The sequence below is a fragment of the Diuraphis noxia genome, unplaced genomic scaffold, assembly GCF_037042655.1.
Source record: "Diuraphis noxia isolate RWA-SAM2 unplaced genomic scaffold, SU_Dnox_SAM2 contig0001, whole genome shotgun sequence".
NCBI classification, from domain to species: Eukaryota; Metazoa; Arthropoda; class Insecta; order Hemiptera; family Aphididae; genus Diuraphis; species Diuraphis noxia.
This window is the reverse complement of record NW_028301711.1, coordinates 91,070,932-91,092,065: the sequence shown is the minus strand read 5'-3', so window position 1 is coordinate 91,092,065 and position 21,134 is coordinate 91,070,932. Positions and strand designations below refer to the sequence as shown.

The window sequence follows — 21,134 nt, the reverse complement described above, 5'->3', positions numbered from 1 at the left end:
ATGCCGAGTTGTTTTATATGTGGCAGATCAAAAAACCCTAAGAGCAAGTCTCATGATATTTCCTTTCACAAGTAAGACAAGATTTAAATATTAAATACATTTTAAATTTTAAGTATCATTTTTTTGATATTTTTCCAGATTTCCTCTATCTAATCCTGAGTTGATGGAGAAATGGAATGATTTTTTAGTGGCAAACAATCTTAGTTCAAATAGTTTGACTAAAAATAGTATAATTTGTTCTTGCCATTTTGATTCTTCAAATTTTATTAGCTATAAATCCAGAAGATTACTAAATCATAATGCAGTTCCATGTCTAATTATATCTAGAGTTAAAAATGTAACTATTTAATAATTTTTTTATAACTAACTATAAGTTTTTTGATATAGTTAACTATAACTCTCAATTTTAGGCAAAAATAGATTACCCAGAAATGATAAAACCTTGATTCTCTGCTGATTTAAGTTGCTCTTCATCATCCGTTAAGGTACTTAATTAATAATGATATTGGAAATAAATTAAACAATTGACACATATTTATTATGATATTTATATATTTATTTTTAATATAAGGTATTGACCAGTGATATTTCATTAGAAGGTATAGAAAAGCTGAACGACACTCTCGATACTTGTACTTCTGTATCTCTGAAATCTTATTCACCTTCAGCTGAAGTACCTAGTTTGAAAACAAAACGCTTAAAGTTATGTAATTATGTATTTTTTTTTTTTTTTTAGTTGTTAAGAAGTAATGTTGAGTATGACAAGGTAGAAAAAAAAAGTCCTATGTTAACTCTTTTAAAATCTGATGAATTTAATATAAACCATCCAGCAGTTAAGGTATCAGTTAAAAATTATACTATTTTCTTTATATATAGATTAGTATGATTAGGTAACTAAAAAAAGTATATATTTTTATTCAGAAAAAGTACAAAGCAAACTATCAAGCATTAAGTGTTCGTGCTGACTCTGATACACCAAATCGTATTTTCCTAAAAAATGGTATCCAAAAATTATCATATGAACTTGCTGCTAAAAATAAAAAATTGAAAGTTCTTCAACAACGAGTCAGACGGCAGGAAAAAATAATTTTATCTATGTCTGCCATCATTGATAAGCTGAAAAACCAAAATTTACTAAATGATGATGCTTCTGAAATTTTGCTAGATAATTTTGGTAAGCATAAACATCTCATAACCAATTGGGCTAAAAAAATTTGGGACAAAAAGTACCTAAAAAGTATAGTCCAGAAGTTCGTCAATTTGCTCTTTCGTTACATTTCTTTTCGGCTAAGGCTTATACTTATGTAAGAAAACAGTTCAATACTATATTACCACACCCTAGAACTTTAAGTAAGTGGTACTCCCATGTTAATGCTGATCCAGGATTTACAGAAGAAGCATTAAAATCACTATCCTTAAAAGTTAAAAATTCAACAATTCCTATTTATTGTTCACTTATAATGGATGAAATGGCTATTCGGCAAAATATTGAATTTGACAGTTCCGATGGAAAATATTATGGCCGTGTTGATCTGGGTAATGGATTAGATGGCGACAGCTTGGAAATGGCTAAAGAAGCATTTGTATTTTTAGTTGTTGCTATTAATGAACATTGGAGTTACCTATTGCTTATTTCTTAACGGCTAGCTTAAATAGTTCACAAAAATCAGAACTTATTACTCATGCACTATCTCTACTACATGAAACTGGAGTAAAGATAGTGAGTTTGACATTTGATGGCTGCTCTACCAATGTAACTGCAACTAAGCTTTTAGGATGCAATTTAAATTCAGAAAACTTAGTAACTACATTTATGTATAATAATAAGGACATTAAAATGCCCATAGAAATTATATTAGATGCTGCACATATGCTCAAGTTAGTTAGGAATGCTTTTGGGGAAAAAAAACAATTTTTAGATTTTGAAAATAAAATAGTTGATTTTGATTACATAGAAAAGCTTCTTATTTTACAAGAAAAAGAAGGTTGTCATTTAGGAAATAAAATAAGAAAACAACATATATTTTTTTTCAAACAAAAAATGAAAGTTAAATTAGCAGCTCAGCTTTTAAGCCAGCCTGTTGCTGATGCACTTAAATTTTGTAAAAATAATCTTAAATTAAAAACATTCTTAAATTCTGATGCTACAATAAGATTTATAGAACTATTTAACACAGCGTTTGATATTTGTAATTCTAGGTCTTCTAATGCGATAGGAAATAAAAAGGCTCTTAGTAAGGACAATTTTAATTATGTTAAAGATTTTACTAACAAATTTATTAATTATGTTAAAGACTTAAAAGTAAAAGACAATGTTAATGATAATACGTTTATTCCTGTTCTACAGTCAAAGAGAAAGACAGGGTTTATAGGCTTTATCATAACTTTGAATTCTATATTAAATTTGTATAACCGGTACATAGATAATTTAAAGTTCATTCGGACATATAGACTAAGTCAGGACCACCTTGAATTATTTTTTGGAACTATTCGGTCTCATGGGGGGCATAATAATAACCCCACTGCAAAACAATTTCGCGCAGCATACCGAAAAATAGTTATTAGGACTAATGATGTACAGAGTTTCAATACTGGCAATTGCATACCTCTTGAACATATTGATATTCTACATTACAGTAGTTCTGATCCTGTTAAAGTAATTAATTGCAGTACGGAGTATGATAATAACACAGATCTAGATGTAGCTGACGTTGATTCTTTTATTCATGATCACAGTTATATTGTTGGCCAAAACACATATGAATTCAGCGAATTTTCTAAAGAAGTTATTATTTATATTTCTGGTTTTGTTGTACATAAATTAAGCTCTATTATTAAATGTGAAATATGTGTATCATCACTATTTTCCTACAATAAACAAGATTTTCTCAATTCACTTATTACATTAAAAAACCGTGGAGGTAATAAAGGGGGTCTTACTTATCCAAGTGACGATGTAATCTTAATATGCTTGCAAACTGAAACAATTTTAAAATCTTATGATTACCAAAATAAAGCAATCAATAAATTATTTATTCAAACAAAAGTTCTTTCTCATTTCATGAATAATAATTCAATATTCAGTTCTTTAAATAACCATAGTATAGACAGCAATAGTTCATTATCTGACCATTTAACACATTTAATTAAATCAATATCATCAACATATATGAGCTTGAAAATAAAATATTCCATTAAATCCCACAATGAAACAACCTCCCTTCGCATGTGGTATAATAAATTAACATTATTTAAAGGACAGTGATAAATTAATAGATAACTTAAGCTTCTTATTGCTTTTTTCTTTTGCTATAATAACTAATTAAATTTATTTAAAACATTATAAGCATATACAATTTAATTACCTATTCAATAAAAATAAAAATAATTATAATTTTTTTAGAACATAATACAAGAAAATTAAAACAGAAGATATAACTCAATTTGTTAAATACCTATATTCATATACATCATTATAAAACAAATATATTCTCTAAATTATAATAATTTAATACCTAATAATGTAATGTATAATTTATAAGAAGATTCTTTTATCATGAACCAGTAATTTTGAATTTTTATTTATATAAACAAGAATCATGACTTCATATTATATTATTTTGTTAATTATCTACTATCTAGACACGTATAAAAATAAGTGTCCAATATTGACAGTCGACGCACAATATTATAATTTGTTATTATGTATATTACTATTTAGTATTTACTTATACCTATATAAATATTAAAATATGTTTATTTGGTTATATTATTATGTAATGCGTTTATTGTATACTACTTATAAATTTATAATTTGTATGTATAATATTCATTGGAATAAATTGATTTTTAAAATATTTGTAATTTATATTAATTCATGTATTTTAATAGAAACACCAAATTAAATAAATCATTTAAGTACCAAATGGGTTAGTAGATTCTAGTAGAGAAAAGAGATTATTGTTCTTAGTTAGGTACAATAAATAATAATAAATTAGTACAATATATTTTTCTTCTAAAAGTGGCTGGCCTGCCCAAAGTCTACTTGCGCTTCATGATAAAATGCAACGGCCTCTCTATATTACTCTATGGGCGAGCCACACGAGGCGAAAACGTATGAAAACTGGCATCCGTGTCATTTAAATGAGTGACAATATTGTTAGTTTCAATACGACCTGAAGGTTGTACGATGAGATAGGAAGCCGAAGACTTGCAAGTAAAACTATTGGAACCGGCGATACTTGTTAGAATGTGGTTGAAGGCGGAGAAGTTTGTAATGTTCTTTATGTAGATTGGTGGTGACGGAGGATCAAAATCCACATCGGTACGTGGTGACTTAGTGTGGTCGTCATTAGAGCTGTTTGAAGATATGGGAGCATCGGCGCTGTCGCAGGTATCATTAGCGAGAACGGCAAACTTGTTTGGTGATACGAAAAATTTTGATTTTTTTCCATCCTGCATGGGTGACAGAGACGAATTTGAGAGATGACGTTTTGAGGGAATGCGTGTACCTGGTAAGTCCTTACCAATTATATGAGTATTTTTGTTCGACGACATTGTTAATTGGAAACTACCGATAGCATTCACTGAACGAGACAATTTATAGTACAATACGCGTACTGCGGCGATAACGGAGCGAGATAACAAGGAGTACCTACGTGTACTCATGTTGAACGTTGCGACCGAACTGAACACTAGAATTATTTTAGAACTAATTCACCAAATTAATATTTAGTCATGCAACCATGATGGTACCATATGTCCATATACCTAGTGACAAGAAATAACTAAAATTTAAATTTACAATTGACATGTCATACTAAATTATATTCTTAAAATATCAAATAAACTTTATTATCTGCCAACTAGCATACATATATATATATCTACTAACTTTTTAGTTAAACATTTTTTTCTTCTTGTATGCAGTGGCCAGTGCCGCAATTACAATTTTGAGGCCCCGGTTCAAGAATATTTTGGAGGCCCTTTTAGTTTTTATCGTAGCATTGGCGGAAATAGGGGGGGGGGGGGCTTAGCCACCAAATATACCATTAGCCCCCCCCCCCCCCCAAAAAAAAACTTATTTTAATTGTGTGTAAACCAAGCCCTTAGCTCACATTGATGTATAAAATGTCAGCCCCCCTCCCCTGAAATTAAACTGTAGACATAAACAATGCCAAACAGGATACAGGCATTGTGAGAGTTCATGTATCCAACAAAAGTGTCCTACCCCCTTGTCATTTTTCTTTGGTAATTGCAACTTGTATAATAAAAAAATGTCTAACTAGTAACTACACTTGACTATAACAACTATAGCATAATAACTATAACATTCAAATAATATATCATTATAAATTATAATATTAGATCTTAAATATTTGATTAAAAAAATAGTAAATACTAATAATAAAATAAATCCACTTATTATAGCAACATTTATTACATTTATAAGTTTCATACATCTTTTTTACTTTTTATCTTAGAAATTAAATATTTAAATTAGTCAGTTAATTCCTTGACAGATAAAGTTGGTAAAATTGGAGATAGGTAGATACAAATGAATGAATCCTTGAAGTACATTCAAATAGGAAAAACCACTGAATAATTAGAAAAAATATAAACGTACTTTGCACTTATAATCATTATATTAACAAAAATTTGTACTAACACAGATATAATATATAAAATTAAATTAAGAAATTATGTTTTCTTGCTTTTTTATTGGCAAAATCATCAATTAATTTACTAACAACTAATTCTTTTGTACGATTTCTTTCAATATTTAAAATACTGATATTTGTAAGACGATCCTGTGATATTGAATTTCTTAAATAGTTCTTAATAATTTTTAACTTCGAAAATGAACGCTCAGCAGTGGCCACAGTAACTGGTAATGTTATGAAAATGATACATGCAGGCAGTATATCATAATAAGTAGAAGCTATATCATTGTCCAAAATACACTGCAATAGTTCTTTAATATCATGTTTTGTTTTTAGAGTATCCTTAAACATATTTTTTATGCATAATATTTGTCTTGTTATGTCACTACTTATGTCATCTTTGTAAAATAATTGAAAATCATATGATGCTTTAATAATATCGTTTTCAGTAAACATTACAATGTTTTGAGGTAGCAAAAAGTTAAACCTATTGGTTACTTCATATAAACTGTTGAATCTTTCTCTAAATTGAACAATTGCTGTATCAATTATAGGTAAAAAAACTAATACTCTGAAGTTTTCACTGGTAATGTCAAGTCTTCTATCACCATCAACATCGTCAAAAAATCGTTTTGAATAAATACGGCGTCGGACAGTAGATTGAATTGGTATGCCCCATCCTTTACATACAGTATTTGATGAATTAACAAATTCTTCATATTTGTCTCTTAAATTTGTAATACTAGATGTAGCCTCTTTCAAATAATTACATGCATTATGAAGACGAATATCGGAGGATTGTAATTTTTTAGATACTAAATTAAAACTTCTCAATATATTTTCCCAAATAGTTAATAATAAGACAAATTCATAAGATTCAATTTTTTTCTTCAATGAGCTTGCTTTTAATTTTTCATCAGTTTTGAGACTTGTTAAAGATAAATTGGATAGTGACTTTAATACATCTATGAATCTAGTTTTCAGAGCATACACAGCTTTATGCTTAGCCTCCCATCTGGTAGTACATACCTTCTTTAAAACAATTTTAGCAACAGAATCCCCTAGAGCTAATGATGCCCATCTAGGTGCTGATTTACTATAAAATAAGAATATATCTTGTAGAGTATCAAAAATTGTGACACTTTTGGTGTACTTTTAGCCAAATCACATAAAACTAAATTTAAGTTATGTGCATTGCAGTGAACATAGGATGCACTAGGAATTATATCACTGATTCTTTTTTGTACACCTGAATGGCTACCACTCATGACGGCTGCGCCATCATAGCCTTGTCTTCGACATTTGCTCAATTCTAAATTAAACATATTAAGTATATATTTCGACACCTTTTTGATGCACCACTTTCAAATGTTCTTGATGACATTTTTTTAAAAAAAATAACCAAGAAAAATTACAAATAAGTAATAACGACTCAGCGCCAGGATAATTATAATATTAATACTAGTATTCGACTAATACGAGTAATACGTCGCGCTGTAAGCTGTTGCTGTAATCCAATATTGACAACAGTTACTGTACTGAACGGCGAGCTAAATTCTAAATATATCGATAAATGATGCGTCAGCCATGGAGTGAAGTATCAATGTATAATACTATCATTATTCTTTATCGTACAATAACAATATTGATAACTGTGCCGTTCTGTTATTAAAATAGATTTATACCGGACTGTTAATAAGTAAGCAATAGCCATATGACTATTTAAAGTAATAAATGATAATTACATATGTATTGAACTATTGTTGATCCAATGAAATGGTATTTATATACACAAAACAACAAAATTCAAAATGATTGAAATCTTATATGTGATTTTACAATTGTTTTATAGTATTATAGTATTATGGAAATGGTAAAATCCGAGGCCCCCCATACATACATTAGAGGCCCATCAGGCGGTGCCTTGCACCGCCTGCACCGGCGGTAGTTGCGGCACTGGCAGTGGCGTATATCCCCCCCCCCCCCCCATGAAAAAAACCTAAATACTAAGTACTTATATTTAATGTAAGAAATTTAGAAAAAAATTATATAACTAAATTGTTTATTTTTTTAAATGTTTAAGTAAACATATAGGTATTAGGGTATCTGTTTTTTTATGTTTAATTTTCAAATAAAAATAAATAGAAAACTATATATTATATAGTTATATCTTATACCTATACCTACTATCTCATTGTACCTAAATTCACAATATTATAATAGTACAATAAATTGATTTAAGTAATTTTAACACCTGTATGCTAAATAAACATGATTACAATTATATTTTATATTTTTAATTTTATAATAATACTGTATTTTATTGGAGATCCATTCTATAGGTATTACTAAAAAATTAATAATAATAAATCGTTAATATAACCGTGGTAATAACTAAAAATAACGCCTTAATTTTTTTTTGTATACCGTCTGTAAAAAATAATTTAATACCATACGTATAATACTTTGTATAATACAGTTTTATACCACTGTATAATACAAACTCACATCTCTAGTTAGGTTAAATACAATTCAAATCACTATGCTTAATTATACAATATTATGCATTATGTAAAGAATAGTAATAGCAAGTAGATTACATTTGGTGACACACTGACACCATTAGCAAGTCACCAAAATTGCGCCTATTGATATATTACCATTAAAAAATATTATAAAGTTAATAATTTAAATAAAAACTTACTTGTGTTCCAAAGACATTCTTCTCCAGAAATTTCAATAATAAATTTCTCATTGTCAAACATTTCTTTTTTTAATGTATAGGTACAATTAATGTAATAATTGATTAATAATACTGAACAATATTCCTTTTTTAATACTTAACTCATACATTTACGATGTAGTTCGTGTTTATGAATGAATGATTCGATTGTAATTATCGTAAAATGTGGTTGTAGAAAAACGCGGTTGTAGAAAAACGCCGAGTGTTTTAGACGCGGCGCGCGGCGTTCGAACGCTTAAAATTAAACATCCGTCTACATATGGCCATATTCACACCAGGGGAAAAACCACGCGTCCGAACGCGTACGAACGCATCGAAACGCGCTGGTTTAATTTTGAGCGTTTTGTACGCGGCAATATCTAAAATTAAACATAGTATTTTCCATGTTTTCATTCACATTGCGCGTTTTCGACGTCGCGTTTTGTAGCGTTTCAATGTTTTTATTCTATTCGTCAATGAATGATCACCACGACATTACACATAGGTACTGACCATATATTTTTCAGTTCAAACAAAATTTTTTTTAATTAGTAAAAAGACCTAGGTATATTAGGCAAAATGTTTGATACAGAACTCTTTATAATAGAAGTGAATAAGGAGGAAAGTATTTGGAACATAAGTAAGTTTGTATAACATAAAACAATAATAAAAAATATATAAAATGATTCTTGTATGTTTTAATATTAATTATTTCATAGAATCAAAACTGTATCATGATCGTGTTGAGAAACATGTCAGCTGGAGAAGAGTAGGGAAAGCAATATTCAATGATTTTGAAAATCTTGCAGAAAAAGAAAAAGAAGCAAAAGTTAAGACATTAAAATAATAATACTTTGTTTTTAAATTATTTATTTCCATTACGGCTTTACAAACATCCAAACCTATATCGGCGTGAAAATAAAAAATGATTATTGGAGTAAATTCGACACCATTTAATAATTATAAATAATAAATATAAAACCAATTGCTTAAAAATTTATTGGATTACCTGTATTAATTGTGGGTCAACTTTCACATAATTATCATTTTAAATTCTGTTAAAATATGAGCGATATAAAAAGACTGTGTTATACAAAATAAAACCACATTATAAATAAAGGAAATTGGACATATAAAATGGACATGTTATTCAATAACTTTGTTTTGCCAACTTAATGAAAATTCTGGTTTGTTTAGATATTTTACAAAATATTCCCTAACATTTTTTGCTTCTAGTGGAGCATTTCCAACTCCTTTTTTTTCATTCTCATCTCCTAACGTACAGTTAACTGTATCTTCGATGTGAATTCCATCTCTACGATGCACAAAATTATGCAAGACGCAAGAGGCTTTGGTTATTAAAATAGCAAAATCCGGTTCAACTAAAATATTTGAATGAAATACTCTCCATTTATTTGATAATATACCAAACGTACATTCAATATGTTGTCTCGCTCTAGACAAACGGTAATTAAAAATACGTCGTTCATCATTTAAATTTCTCCCAGGAAACGGCCTCAATAAATGCTTGCTCAAAGCAAAAGCTTCGTCTCCGACTAACACAAACGACTGAGGATCACCTTGTTAGTCTCCGGGCAATGTTTTTTCACACGGAAAGTTGACGCGGTCAGAATATAGTTTTTTACCAAAAGACGATTGTTTGAAAATATTACAATCGCTTTCTTTGCCATATGACCCGATGTCAATAACGCGAAAATAGTAATTTGAATCACAAATTCCCATGAGAATTATTGAGAAAAAATTCTTATAATTGTAATAAAGCGTTCCACTGTTTTGAGGACATTCAATTCTAATATGCTTGCCGTCTACAGCACCCACACAATTAGGAAATTGGCTTTTTTCGAAATATCCAGCAGCAATATCTACCCATTGTTCCGTGGTAGGTGGTGCCATTTCAATTGGGTGTAATTGTGTCCAAATAATTTTACATGTCTCGCGAATCATTTTCGAAATGGACGAAACACCCATTAAAAATTCAAAGTGTAGAGCTGAAAAATTAGTCCCGGTTGCTAATTACCTAAATAAAAGAAAAATGTATACATTATTATTATCAGTCTTGTTAATTATTCGAATAAATATTTGAATATTATTTGTATTCGAACAATATACCTATTTTGAATAAAATTTAGATTTTGTATTCAAATACTCCTAACATTATTAAATTAAATTAATTATAGGTATTTATTATTTTTTATATTTTATTTATTAATTGTATAATAAAATCATACTATGTAAAAACTGTATCCAAAAAAAAAATTGTATACCAATGGCCATAGACGCCGAGGCTTAAATTAAATAAAAAAAAAAAATTTAGAATAGAAATAGAGATAGAATCATTATATTATTATATAAAAAACTATTCTGATCGAAAATGGTCAGTCTATAAAAATTTGATGATAATTTTATATTACAGAATACATAATTAAATTCATTATTCTTCCTTTTAAACTCTATTTAGTTAAGGCTTGACAATACTTCATAAGGTTTCTCATACTTAAGAACGCTACAACTGAAAAATTTTTAAATTTTCATTTGAATTAATTTTGTCAAAATTTGAACTTTAAACGGTTATAAAAAAAAGGTGCCTATGTATTTTTAATATTTTCCAACTGCTATTATATAAACGTATAAGGAACCTTGTATTAAATTTTCAAGTTTTTTGACCCAACGGATAAAATTTTATTGACATTTATAGAATAAAAAACTAAAAAGATTGAAAATTTCAAATGTCTATAAATTACTTAAAAAGATTTGAAATATTTTGAAAATTGTATTATGTATAGAAATGGCCAGTATAAAAATTCAGTGAAAATGTCATGTGTCTACGATAATTTGTTTTAGAGTTACACCAATATATTATAAAATCTATTTTCTCGAAAATTTTTTTGCGTAAAAATTCCCGTTTTTCCTTATTTTTATTTTTGGTTTTTCCCGGTGCTTTTGAAAACTATTGGGAATTTCAAAATTTGAAACCAGAGCACTAACTAGATTCACTTTCCAACCGGAAAAGCTACTGAAGTTGAAAATCGAAGCATTATTTCGACAACTTATCATGTACACTGTACACGCAACACTGTAGAATCAATACATTCATTGCTCTGCTCAGAATCTGCAATAATTTGTGTTTTTATATTTATTAGATTTTTCGGTTACAGAATATTATCTTACTTATTCTGAAACCTTTTTTTCAATTTTTAATTTTTAGCTTTAAAAGGTGAATATCTTATCAATTTCTAACTACAATTTATTTTAGAATAAATTAATACAAGACTCCTAATATATTGTTACAACGGCAGTTAAAAAACCTTAAAAATACATAATCACGATTTTTTACAATTTTAAGTTCAAATTTTGACAAAATACGTAAAAATTACGAAAATTTGCAAATTATTTTGAGTGAGAAATTTATAAAAAAATTTTTAAAAACAAATTAAGATTTGAAAATTTCTATAAAATGTCTCAAAAGTATGTCTAATGGTATTAATACCATTCTAAAGTCACTCCACTCAGATTGTAAAAAATCGTATAAAATCATGAAAAAATATGTATATGTATCAATTTTCTTTCTATACTTAGCTTCTTATCATTCTATTATTATTGAAATATTACTGAAATTTCTGTTTTTACAGTTCTAGAACTGCAAAAAAAAATGTAAAAGACAATTTTCGTAGAAAATGTGTTTCAAAGTCTGGTATGGCTGCTAAAAGTTCAAAATGTTATACTTATGCTAAAGTATTAGAATTTTTGCGTCCGACAATGGAAAATAGAAAGTAATTAATTTAATGAAAAGTAGTATTTAAATATTATAATTTTTTTTTTTTATAGGACTGAGAGTAATATTTCTAGTGAGTCAAGCAACGAAGAACTGAGTGACCAAGATAGTGAAAGAGAAGATGAAATATTGATGATTGGCTTGAATGAAAGTGAAGTAGATGTCCAATCTCCTTCAACCAGCAAAATGTATGTTAAAAAAAAAAATAAAAAAATAGAAAACTCCTTTGAATCAAGTGAGAATAATAATTTAAGAACCAAACGTCCTTACTCACCTACTATGAGCAGGGCCGCATTTAAGATTTAGCCACCCCGTGCAATCAAATTCTGCCCCCCCCCCCGTTTCAGTTTACATAAATATTAAATATTAATAATTTTGGTTAAACAAATAACATATTACGTTTACAAACAGCTTACAGTTGCGGATAAATAAATTAAGAATCAAGAATTTACCAGTTGAAAAAGAAAACCTATAATATATTTTTATTTTATTTTTCTAATCAGTATTTGTAGCATATAGTAATTAGTAAAGTAAGGATAACATTATATAAATACGTTTAAATGGTGAAGTTCTGCGGACAATATCTTATTAGCATTTTTTTCTGCATTTTAATGAAGCAAATTCTTCGATTACACCATTGTAATCAATTTTTGATGTTAAATCCGCTTCTATAGTCATTATTGCTAAACTGTTCAGTCTATTTTCTTTAGAACATGATCTAAGATACGATTTTACTCTCTTCAGAGCTGAGAATGATCTTTCCGTTGAACAGTTACTAATAGGTGTCCATAGCAACATTCTCAAAGAAATATCAATATAAGGATAAATATTTACAACATTTTTTTGCCTTATAAATGCACACATATCTTGTATGGTATTTGGAGCATCACTGCCAATACTTTTTAAATGACCTCTAAAATGTAGGCATTCATTTATAAAAGACGGTTCCAAATCATTGAGATATTCTGTTTGTAGTCTAGCAGCGTACATATAAACACAGACTTCTATTTAGTTAGTATAGTCGTATAGGATGTCTGTGGACTGTGGATAGCAATCATTAATCGAGTTTAATGATAGATAAGATTATAAGAATACAATTTAATATGTTTAATCTGTATTCATCTATGCTAAATGATAATAGAATCTAAAGATGAAATAAAAAAACAAAAAAAAAATGAAAGAAAAACGATATAATATAAAACTCGTCAGTTAAAATTAAAATACTCCTAAGACAAATTACACATAGGCACTTTTTCCAGGAGTCCATGACCGCCCCCTTAAATCTGCCGCCCGGTGCAATCGCACCCATTGCACCCCCCTAAATGCGGCCCTGACTTCCAATACGACCTGGTTCCAATGGCATCGCCAATTTACCACCACGGATCCGCAGCTATGGTCGATGGAACAGTCCGTCCGGTCCCGCACCTGCACGCTTTTCCACGTAGACAGCACAAGGTGGTTGTAATTGGCAAAGGTGCCGACAAATGGCGATGACACTGGATTTGCTGGATGTACCCCCAGGTACGCAGACAGACGACGAAGGCCAGTGGCCAGTGGCCCAACAACAACAAAACCAAACAAGGCACGCGACGGCGAACGAGCACAACTATGTGTCAAGATCGACCGCTCGGAGTGGAACACACAGACAAAGTCGTCGGGCGCCGGGCTGGCTGGCGGCACGGTCAGCAGCAGACAACAATGTCGTCGGGCGATGGGGGGGGGGACTTGCTGGATGACACTTATCTCCGCCAGCTGTGGTGTCCGGGGCAAGTTTATGCTGTCGCACAACGTTCCGCGTCCGAACATCGGTTTCATTTGCATATTGCTGTCGGTCATGACGGTTTATTACTGAGAACCGCAAGAATAAGCGAAAAAAATCAATCTTATCCGTTCTAAAAAACACTTGTGAAATTGTATGTAAGTACCTAAATGTAATTTCTACGTTTTCGGATCCTCGAGTTAGATGTACCTATAAACGTATCTGAATTCTAAAATCTTATTCGTACGAATTGTACGGAGCAATAGCATATGAAATAATTTACACAGTTAAATGTCTGCGTGAATTTATTTACAGTACCTATATGGGTACAAAATTCAACAAAATCAATTGTATCTAAAAATTATTTCTAGAGATTACAACTTACAAGTTGCAATATATGAGGCATAATACCGTCAAATAAACGCATATATTGTGTGCAAATCAACATAAAAGTACAGCACGCTTATAAATTATAATTAAAGGACTGTGAATTTTAAGTTCTACAAATAGGTACTTGAAGTACCTATATTAGTATATTGGCATATTGATTTATTGCATATATGTTCTGGTCTTCAATAAAATATTAAAAGCTGCATCAGAAAACATTTTAAGAAAATATTAATAATTATGTTTTGATTTAAAAATAATTTTAAATATTTAAAAATGTTTGATAGATTATAATTAGAGCACGGATTTATATGCATTACAAATCAATCAAATATGCGCTAAAAAATCTTAAATATTCATAAATATATGCATTAAAATGTTAAAATATGCATGGAAAATAAAAAATATGCATAAAAAAATTCATTTTTGGAACATTTAATTAATACAATATAATATTATAAAAAAAAAATATGGAACGATACTAAAAACACTTTTCTTTATTTTTTCCACTGTTTTCAGGTAGCTTTAATCTATATATAAAAAAGCAATCAATTTATATCAAAAATGTCTCCTAAAATAAATTTACTTACCTATATTTTGATATTTTGATATTAATCGAAACTATAAAAATATAATTTTTTTTTCTTATATTATAATTGAAAATAGTATAAATTTAGAAAATGTCCAAAAAGAACATCGAAATATGCACGAAAAGATGAAATATGCAATTAAAATTGTAAAATAAGCCCTTAAAATAGAAAAATGACGAAATATGTAAAAATATGCGTAGCAAAGTTTCATTTTTTTTTAATCGTTTTGTCATGAAACAAATTTTTTGCTCACTGATCAACCAGAATAAATATGCAAATGCATACAAATCCTCGCTCTAATTATAATGTTATAAGCGAAAATAACATCGTAAAAATATGCTAATATGCTATACACCTACCTAGATAAAATCTAAGTATAATATAATTATACTGTGTCATTTTAAGACACATTAGAACATTAGAATAGCATCCAAAATGATATCCAATATAAACCAATATTATATTATAATATACTTATGTCTCAGATATGCACAATACATTTTTTTAATTTAAGACAGTCATGCGAAAGTCATGATTTAATCGAATCAGATTCTTATATATGTAGGTATAATGTATTTATGTGCTACAATAATTTCTGAACAAAATTGATCGACAGATATAAAAAAAATCATTAAATTCGCATCACCGTTTATATTATTATTATCACTAACTTATTTTCGATCGCCGTCAATAACACATCATTTATACTTAATTCCGATCAATTGGTGGTACAACTTCCCCATTACAAGTAGTATATATAAGTGTAGATAACAATATCACCATAATATTATATATTTACCACAGCATCTGTCATGTTGATTATGAATTCCAACAAAATCGGTGAATATGAAGTGAACCAGTAGATGTAATGTTTTACGAGCTGACCACCGCATCGCTCGAGCTCGTCACCTGTAAGACATTTTTTTTTCTCAAATTAAGACATTTTTACAATCAGATGGTTTCATCAAACCTTGAACCATTCTTCTCGGACAATGTCAATGGCTTGTTTCAATTGGATCCTGGGCAATAGCGTGGCCGACGTTTTATTTAGAGAATCGTTGAGTACTTTTAACGCGCCTTTCATTTCTTTACTAGGATTATCACTGAATAATATTATATTCAATTAAATTTAAATTCAAATCATACGTTCATGAAATTATAAATTTTTTAATAGTACCTAATATATGTACAAATTTTAAAGAACCTATATATGTCATTTTTATAACGCATTTATAAGGTTTTAGAAGGCATAACTATATTTCCTCATTTACAAATAATAAAGATATTTTTAGATTCAACGAAACGATCACTAATATAAAAAAAAATCTGAGTCATTTTAACCTTACAAATTAGTTGGCCAACAATATATGAAATAAAAATATTCTGTAGAACTAGAATTCTGTAGAATTAACAAAACCAGATTTTTTTTAAACAATTTGACGTATTTAAATTGACAAAACGATGGTTGATTCAAATAAATCTTCGATCAATTAATTCATAATTTTATCCAAAATATTGATAAAAATAACGCAATCAAATAATAACTTGTATTAATTTATTATTTAAATCAGGTAACATATGTTGTACTGCTAAATTAATAAACATTTTATAAATACTTTATTAATAATTAATACTTATTGTTAAATCGATCCACATTTTTATTGAACACACTGGTATATTTGATTGAGTGATACGTTATATTTTATTATTATTATTATTGGCAGTGCTCGCAATGATTAGGATTTGAGTAAAGTCAGTATGTGAAAATCATACCAAATTATATGATATATAACCACTTTGCGGACTATATTATACTTATGTAAATAATTATTAATTATTAGTGAAATATTCGGAAACTTCTCACTTCCCAATTCAAACCCACTCTGGTCTTTCGTGTTAAATGTGCCTTCCAACATAAATAACTAATTTTCATTTGTATCATACTTGGGTGGTCTGACTTGGGACGAACAACATTAAGCGTGTCGCACTACACACAATTTTAGGGACTGTTAAGTACTGAAATATTGATAACCAACTTAATTTAACCCTATAGATTATAGGCTATAGTAAAAATTCATAAAAATAAATATTTTTAGAAATTACATAAGAAATAAGAAAGCAAACTGAAATATTGAGCATAATAGAATTTTTTTCAGAACTTAAATATTTCGTTTTACTGCGAAATTACAAGAAAAAATATTTAAATAATCCTGTATAAGTATGTATTCTAAAGATATTCTCAATATTATGATAGAATAATTTAGTGGACACTAAACCCGCATCTATTGAGTTTGTTTTACACAAACGTACCACATGGCAAAAACTGTTTTACGCGGCCTGCGGGAAAGTATACTTCTTCTGTATTTATAAACTTATAATAATAGAAATATTGAATTACGCAGTGAAAAAAAAGGCGCTAAAAAAATGTAAAAATTTCGAGGTGAGGCGGATGCGTGGTTAGTCAGAACGTTAGGATCACTCCGGTGCGCGGCCCGTGACGGACCACATTATGCACAGTGGAGCAATTGATTGTATACTGATCAGTTTATGACCAATAAACGTTTAAAATTCTAAGCAAGACAAATTTTAATTTGTAACACGAACTAGTTATTCACTAGTGTCTGCCGTTCGGCTGGGTTGACGTTGACTACTACTTGCGCCTCACGATAGAATAACATCGGTTTGGTCGTATATATACTTGACACATCGGCCCCAGCACAACTAGTGAGAGCCAGATAATCAGATACTTACTTTAGTCATGGAGGTAGCTGTTCGGATACCGCTCTATCTTGCGGTGGCGTGTGGTCGCCACTAGATTTCTCACTACTAACCGGTAGAGCGCATTGCCTTTACCACGGAAGTGACTGATTTTAAGAAGACGTGACACTGGTAAATGTTATTATCTCTTTCTCTCTCTCTCTCTTATGAGTGCGTAACATAACAAATTTACGCTCAGCAGATCACGTGTAGGTGTAGCTTCGTTAGTTTAAAAATCTGTATCTATGTATTTAAGCGAATCGACCTCTTACGAAACTTGACGGTAAGAACATTATCTGTGTTTGTATGTAAGTTTTTTCACAATAATACAATTTTTTAGCAAGTTTTGTGTACATTAAATTTCATAAATTAGAATGTTCGTAACTCACTTTAATACAAACTATCGTAAAAAATCCACATACAAACACAGATAATGTTCTTACCGAAAAGAGTAAAAGACGTTTCCGTCAATTTGGGAACCATGTTCAATTATTATATATTCTTATCATATAAAAATATTTTTATTATTATAAATTATAATACATGTACCTAGATAATAATAATACATTATATTTAACTATTTCAAATTATAATACAAGTATAGGTCAAATATATATATATATATTATAAATATATATATATATATATATATATATATATATAGGTCAATAGAGTTTTGAAAAAACATATCGTTATTTTTAAATAATTAAAAATGTCACAAAAAATATTAACAAATTTCATTTTGAAAATCGTATTAACTGTTGTTAAACTCATGACGAACAAAACAGATACTGAATTAAAATATAAGAATTTAACATTAGTCAGATAATTATTGTGTGCGAATTATAAATAAACTATGATACCTTAGATCATATACACTGGATAGAGCTATGATTTAAAATCTTGAAGCATAGCAGTTCGAGCCCGAAGTCATCATTGCGCATGCGCAAAACGGTTTTATGATAAGAGATTACTGATGAATACACAAAACAATATCCGTGTGAACTGTGAGTGACTAGTCGACTAGTGGCTTCATCATTACTCATTATTCATTATATATTTTATAATTTCTATTTTCCATTGAGTGTTTGAATTGAGTTCCTTTACTAAGACTGTGAAAATTTATAAAATTGGCAAAATGAATAAACTTAACAAGACGCACAAATGTTGTATTTTATGTCTAAAATCGCCAATTAAAGTACCTGGTCTTAAATTGCATCGGTAAGCATGCTTTAGTATTATTATTTAGTTTTTACTTTTATGACTGCAGGGCCCAGATAGCTACTTATTATTATTAGTAAATAGTAATAAGTATTTTATGGTATTACATATGTTATTAGCTTATTTATTTTCATATATTTGGTAGTGTAGAATAAGTTGATACACTTTGTATTTTATTAATTTGTTTGGAACTAATTCATTAAATCATATTTAAATTTATAGATTTCCAAAAAATCAAGTAAAAAGAAATGTGTGGTTGAATGCTTGTGGGTTAAAAGCAGATGAGTATTTGCCATATGGAAAATTATGCTCCAGGCATTTTGACGAATCCTGTTACAACAAATCTGGTTTTCGATTAAAAGTAGATGCGATTCCTACAAAGCAATTAAAAGGGAAAATCATACAACCATTTTTTCAACTGTAAGTATCTACTCTTTATTTAGATTTATACTATTTTTAAGTATACATCATTTACGTAAAATAGATCTGAAGACAAAACATTAGATTTGACATCAAAAAATGATGAATTGACTTCAAAAAATGATGAGTTGACTATACCTAACCTTCTGTCTACTCCTGAACTGCAAACAACTCGGACAGTTTTAAGCATTCCGTCTACTCCTGAACTGCAAACAACTCGGACAGTTTTAAGCATTCCGTCTACTCCTGAACTGCAACGTAAATCATAAAGTTAATAATTATGTTATTTATAAATAATAAATATATTTTTGTTGTTGCAGAAACTCCAAAAAAACAAAAACGTTTTGTTGGTGAATTAAAGTCACCTGACTTTGCTACACCTCGAAGAGCTAGGAAAAGTTGGAATTTAGCCAAGACTCAAATTAAAATACAACAAAATAAAATCAAAATTCTTAACCAAAAAGTTAGGAGATTAAAAAATAAGTTATCATCATTAGAATTATTAATAAAACATTTAAAACAAAAAAATCTTTTAACTGAAGAGGCTCATGATAACATTTTGGTAATTTTTGACAAGGTTTTTACTTGATACTGTAAAATGGGGTAACTTTGATAATTTGTAACTGTTTTATTAGAATTTTACTTTTTATTTTATTTAAGTTATTAATCTTTATAAAATTATAACAGTGTTTCTATTTGGTGTTCCATGATATCAAAAAGGTTAAGAAACACTGCTTTATAAAATATTATCAAAGTTAAAAAATCTTAGTTCATTGTCATTTAATGCAATGTTTTTAAATATATATATATTTTTTTTATTTGTGTTTTATTTTATGTAGGATACAACAAATGATTCTGTTAAAGAAACTATAAATAGAGGTTTAAAAGCAAAGAATTCAAAGTATAGCCCAGCTATACGTAGTTTTGCCCTCACACTACAATTTTATTCTTCAAAAGCCTACTCTTTTGTGAGGAAAACCTTTAAAAATTTATTGCCCCACCCAGCAACAATACGTAAGTGGTATTGCGTAGTAAATGGGGAACCTGGGTTTACGAGTGAAGCTTTCCAAACAATAACTTTGCAAGTTTTAAATTCCAATGGACCAATTATTTGTAATATAGTAATAGATGAAATGGCTATTCGGAAGCAGGTATCGTTTATGAATAATAAGTTTTATGGTTGTGTTGACTTAGGTACTGGTAATAATGTAGACCAGGATAATGCAAAAGAAGCTACAAATGCTTTAGTCTTTTTAGCAGTTTGTATGAATGGTCATTGGAAGGTACCACTAGGTTATTTTTTAATTAATAGTTTTTGTGGCAGTGAAAGGGCAAATTTACTTTCAAAATGTTTAGAATTATTTTCTAATACTGGTGCAAAATGTAATTCAATAACATTTGATGGAGCACCTTCAAATATTGCTATGTGTACATTACTTGGAGCAAATTTCAATTATTATTCAGACAATTTTCAACCTTGGTTCTATAATCCTTCCAAACCACAAGAAAAAATATTTGTATTCTGGGACGCTGCTCATATGCTTAAACTTGTCAGAAATACGTTAGGAGATAAAAAGAAATTAATAGATGGTAATGGCCATAAAATTTGTTGGGAGCACATAGTTAACTTACAAAACATTCAGGAAAGCAAAGGAGTTTATGCTGCGAATAAATTGAAAATCTCGCACATTAAATTTCGTGAAAATATAATGAATATACGTCTAGCTGCACAGACATTAAGTAAAAGTGTCAGTGATGGTTTACTGTTTTGTGAAAACTTGAATTTACTAACAGGCGTAAAAGGTACAGCTACATTTTGTTC

The 21,134-nt window shown here is 29.0% G+C and overlaps 3 protein-coding genes across 3 annotated transcripts; 2 read left to right on the top strand and 1 right to left on the bottom strand.

The window, feature by feature from the left end:
• LOC149062399 (THAP domain-containing protein 1-like) lies at window positions 1-349 on the top strand. Its single transcript, XM_089219677.1, has 2 exons — window positions 1-71; window positions 139-349. The coding sequence occupies exons 1-2, from the start codon at window positions 1-3 to the stop codon at window positions 347-349; spliced, it is 282 nt and encodes a 93-aa protein (XP_089075803.1).
• Window positions 350-5,687: 5,338 nt separating this feature from the next.
• On the bottom strand, window positions 5,688-8,428 carry LOC107172372 (zinc finger MYM-type protein 1-like). Its single transcript, XM_089215312.1, has 3 exons — window positions 8,368-8,428; window positions 6,804-6,975; window positions 5,688-6,759 (listed from the first exon to the last, which is right to left on the bottom strand). Exons 1-3 carry the CDS (start codon window positions 8,426-8,428, stop codon window positions 5,688-5,690), a joined length of 1,305 nt encoding a protein of 434 aa, XP_089071438.1.
• A 536-nt stretch (window positions 8,429-8,964) lies between these two features.
• Window positions 8,965-12,484, top strand: LOC149062398 (uncharacterized). The gene is made up of 4 exons (XM_089215311.1): window positions 8,965-9,025; window positions 9,105-9,231; window positions 12,045-12,176; window positions 12,232-12,484. Exons 1-4 carry the CDS (start codon window positions 8,965-8,967, stop codon window positions 12,482-12,484), a joined length of 573 nt encoding a protein of 190 aa, XP_089071437.1.
• The last annotated feature ends 8,650 nt before the right edge of the window (window positions 12,485-21,134 follow it).

Coding starts and splice junctions, on each gene's coding strand:
- LOC149062399 (XM_089219677.1), top strand. CDS start 1: ATGCCGAGTTGTTTTATATGTGGCAGATCAAAAAACCCTAAGAGCAAG. Junction 72..138: donor CATGATATTTCCTTTCACAA/GTAAGACAAGAT, acceptor ATATTTTTCCAG/ATTTCCTCTATCTAATCCTG.
- LOC149062398 (XM_089215311.1), top strand. CDS start 8,965: ATGTTTGATACAGAACTCTTTATAATAGAAGTGAATAAGGAGGAAAGT. Junction 9,232..12,044: donor AAAGTTAAGACATTAAAATA/ATAATACTTTGT, acceptor CAGTTCTAGAAC/TGCAAAAAAAAATGTAAAAG. Junction 12,177..12,231: donor CCGACAATGGAAAATAGAAA/GTAATTAATTTA, acceptor TTTTTTTTATAG/GACTGAGAGTAATATTTCTA.
- LOC107172372 (XM_089215312.1), bottom strand. CDS start 8,428: ATGTTTGACAATGAGAAATTTATTATTGAAATTTCTGGAGAAGAATGT. Junction 6,976..8,367: donor AGAATGTCTTTGGAACACAA/GTAAGTTTTTAT, acceptor TGTTTAATTTAG/AATTGAGCAAATGTCGAAGA. Junction 6,760..6,803: donor GCTAAAAGTACACCAAAAGT/GTCACAATTTTT, acceptor CTTATTTTATAG/TAAATCAGCACCTAGATGGG.